Raw genomic sequence first — 3822 nt, 5'->3', positions numbered from 1 at the left:
GGTCCATAGTTCTTGTCTATTTAATTTACAAATGTCTTCAGAATGACATCTCTCACAGAACAAACTTCCTCACTGATAAGGCTGGTGGCCAGACTGAAAAAGGGAAAAGGAAGCAGCAATAAAAATGAAGGTCCAGGAAAGCTTCTCACCCCATATAGTGTGTATTGAAGGGTGCTGTCACAAAACAGAGAAACTCAGTTTCCAGATACATATGGCTGCCCTGCCAATCCTGCGAAGAGGCAGGCCTAAGTTGCCCTCCTGCCTGAAAAGTTATTGCCTATTGGTAACCCACAGTTGTGAGTATAACCTCATATGCTTTGTGTACACATTGCTCTTGGTCTGAAATTACTACACTAGTGTGAGCTCTCTCTCTTCATATCTCCACTATGTTATGATCTTTTTATGTTATTTCCTTGGTCTGTTAATTGTTTTTACAATGCCTTACCTATTTCTTTATGGGCAAAAAGGAGGTGATGGAGAAGACATAGCATTTCTAAGTTGCTACCATTTTCCCATCTACCCAACTGGCACAAATATTATCCAGTATTAAAAGTACCATTGAAATAATAGTTACCTTTTGTCATCAGGGAATCACACTGTATTTTTAAACTTGATTTTTATTGATAGGTTAACAAAAGAAGAATATCTTAAAGGTAGTCTGAAGTGCGAGGGATATGGAGACTGCCATATTTATTTCCTTTTAAACACTGCACATTTCCTGGTTGTCTTGCTGTTTCTCTGCCTCCAATTCTTATAGTCATAGACCCTGAACAAGCATGCATATTAGATTTTCTGACCCAAGGCTGAACCGATTAGCTGCATGTTTGTTTCAGGTGGGTAAGGCAGACCGAATTGCAACCAAAGAGATCAGCAGGGCTGCCAATCAGATGCCAACCAACTGGTATTGTTTAAAAGGACATAATATGGCAGCCTCCAAGTCTTCTCACTTCAGCTTCAGGTTAACCTCCCTGGCGGTATTCACGAGCAGAGCTCGGGCTGGCTGACACATGTCAGGAGCGGTAAGCCCGAGCTCTGCTCGTGTCAGCAAAATCAATGGCTGCAGTGAATTCCTGGGTCCCGCGCGCGATCAGCGCTTGTCAGCGGGACCCAGGCTTCTTCCCCCCGGCCGCCGGAGTCCGCATTACCTTCAGATCTTCCGGGACCCGGCGGCCAATTAGCTGGGAGGATCGGCGGTGCGTCGTGACGTCGTGGGCGGCGAGAAGGGAGGGAGTTTGTAAAAAAAAAAAAATGCCTGCAGCCAATCCCTGGGTCCCGGCGCGATCAGCTCTTGTCAGCGGGACCCAGGCTTCTTCCACCCGGCCGCCGGAGTCCCCCTTACCGCTCTGATCTTTGGGGACCCGGCGGCCAATAGACCATAATAGCCGATCAGCGGCAGAGTGACAGGGGCAGCGTAGGGTCACAGGGGAGGGAGGGGATGGAGGGAGGGGAAGGAGGGAGGGAGGGAGGGAGTATAAAAAAGTATAAAAAAAAAAATTAAAATAAACTCATCTGATTGGGCGAAAACAGCATTGTATTGGATACAATAGGATTTTGTATCCAATGCAATGTTGCCTTTTGCTTCCTGGTTTGCTGAGAGGAGTTGTGGCTGTTGAGCTGGAGAGGAGCTGGCTGTGATCTCTGTGATCTGTGAGTGCTTATCTTGATTTCTGCCTACCTGTTACCGATTTTTGCCTGGACTTTGACTATTCTTTCTGCCTTCTGATTGGATTTGATTGATTACCCGTTGCTGATTTTGCCTGGACTTTGACTACTCTTTCTGCCTTCTGCCTGGATTTGATTGATTACCCGTTGACGATTTTTGCCTGGACTTGGACTACTCTTTGCCTGCTGCCTGCACCGACCTCTGCCTGGATTTACTATGGCATCATCCTCCAGAAGACGTCTCACCGTGGAAGCGCTGGCGGAGTTGGAGGACAGCGATCTGCAGTCACTGGCGGACTCCAGTGACAGCGACGCACCTGGGGATCTGTCATCCGACCCAGATAGCGACAGCGACAGTGACACCATCACCAGCGACGTTAGTGATATCCGGGTTTGGTGCCCCATCGACCTTTCTCAGGCTCCGCCACCGCCCCCATGTTTCCCTTTTACTGGGGAGCCTGGCCTGAAGAAGGAGTGCGAGTGCAACCCCCTGGCATACCTGCAGCTTTTCTTCTCGGAGGCGGTTATTGAGAGGATAGTGGAGGAGACTAATCGCTATGCGACCCAACAATTGGCTACTCCTCAAGGACCCTTTTCCAGAAGCAGGACCTGGGAGCCGGTAACAGCAGCGGATATTTGGCTGTTTTTGGGCCTGATCATTCTGCAGGGAGTGGTGGGGAAGCCCCTGCAGAAATGGTACTGGAGCACGAATAAAATCATTGCAACCCCCTTCTTCGGTACAGTTATGTCCGAGTACCGTTTTTCCCTTATAATGAAGTTTCTCCACTTTTCTAACAATGAAACTTTTGAGGAGTCGACCCACCCTGCTCCAAAACTAAAAAAAATTTGGGAGGTCTACCAGATGGTGGTGGAAAATTTCAGGACCACGTATGTGCCACAGAGGGACATCAGCGTGGACGAGAGCCTGATGGCCTATAAGGGGAGGCTGAGCTGGCTCCAATATATTGCTTCCAAGCGGGCCCGCTTTGGGATCAAATCATACACGCTATGCGAGTCAAGTACCGGATACATCTGGAATACTATTTTGTATACGGGAAAAGGCACAAAATTTTGTCCCAGGTTTAGCGAGTTTGGAGTGGCGACATCGTCTGTATTGTCCCTTCTGGAGCCTTTGTTGGACAAAGGCTACTGTCTCACCACAGATAATTTCTACACCTCCCCTGAACTGTCTGAGATTCTTATCAAGCATAAGACTGACACCTATGGCACTGTTAGGGCTAACAGGAGGGAGATGCCGTCGGCCTTTGCCAAGCAGAAGCTGAAGACTGGGGACATAGCTGCTTGGCAGAAAGGGAAGATGTTAGCCCTCCGGTGGCGGGACAAAAAAGACGTCTGTCTCCTCTCTACTGTTCACGACACCTCCACTGTCCCCACCAGAACGAGAGGAGGAAAGGATATTGTAAAACCGCAGGTCGTGATGGACTATAACCACACCATGGGTGGTGTGGACAAAGCTGACCAGGCGGTGACCTTTTATCCTGCTGTCAGGAAGCAGCAGAAAAAGTATTACAAGAAGATTTTCCGGCACCTACTAGAACAAAGCATTTGGAATGCATACATTCTGCACAAGCAGGGAAGTGACAGGCCAGTGACGCACGCTGATTTCATCTGGAAACTGTGCGAATGTATCTGTCTAAGGTACCAGACTGCATCGGATGCCAGAGTTGGACGCCGTGCCTCTTATGTGGTAAATCCGGAGCGCCTCACTGGCCGACATTTTATGGAATACATTCCACCAACTCCCAAAAAAAATGCCCCAACTAGGACATGTCATGTGTGCTGCAGCAAAAGCGACGAGAAGGGGAAAAGAATCAGGAAAGAATCACGATTCTACTGTCCAGACTGTGATGTTGCCCTGTGTGCAATTCCTTGCTTTAAAATATACCACACACGGGAGGTGTATTAGGAGTATATATGTACATACTGCATAATTTGCTGCCTTATTTATACAGTTTTATTTCAGATTATTGATAAATTTATTTACTTCAACAATTTTGTGTTCCTGACTTTTATTTATATGCAGAATGTCTACCACACTTTTATTCTGATGTATTTTGGTGAGTTAAGACTTAAAAATCGGAGGCCTAAAATTCATGAAAAAAAATGTACCGCTTTTGACTCCTAATTCCTGACAGAAAT

At 47.3% G+C, this 3822-nt stretch overlaps 1 protein-coding gene across 1 annotated transcript; it reads left to right on the top strand.

Moving 5' to 3' along the window:
* Positions 1 to 1879: 1879 nt before the first annotated feature.
* On the top strand, positions 1880 to 3589 carry LOC137570646 (piggyBac transposable element-derived protein 4-like). Its single transcript, XM_068279377.1, has one exon. The coding sequence runs from the start codon at positions 1880 to 1882 to the stop codon at positions 3587 to 3589; it is 1710 nt and encodes a 569-aa protein (XP_068135478.1).
* The last annotated feature ends 233 nt before the right edge of the window (positions 3590 to 3822 follow it).

This window comes from Hyperolius riggenbachi, chromosome 1 (genome assembly GCF_040937935.1).
Source record: "Hyperolius riggenbachi isolate aHypRig1 chromosome 1, aHypRig1.pri, whole genome shotgun sequence".
NCBI classification, from domain to species: Eukaryota; Metazoa; Chordata; class Amphibia; order Anura; family Hyperoliidae; genus Hyperolius; species Hyperolius riggenbachi.
Note: the sequence above shows the minus strand (reverse complement) of the source record. Positions and strands in the feature narration are given on the sequence as shown.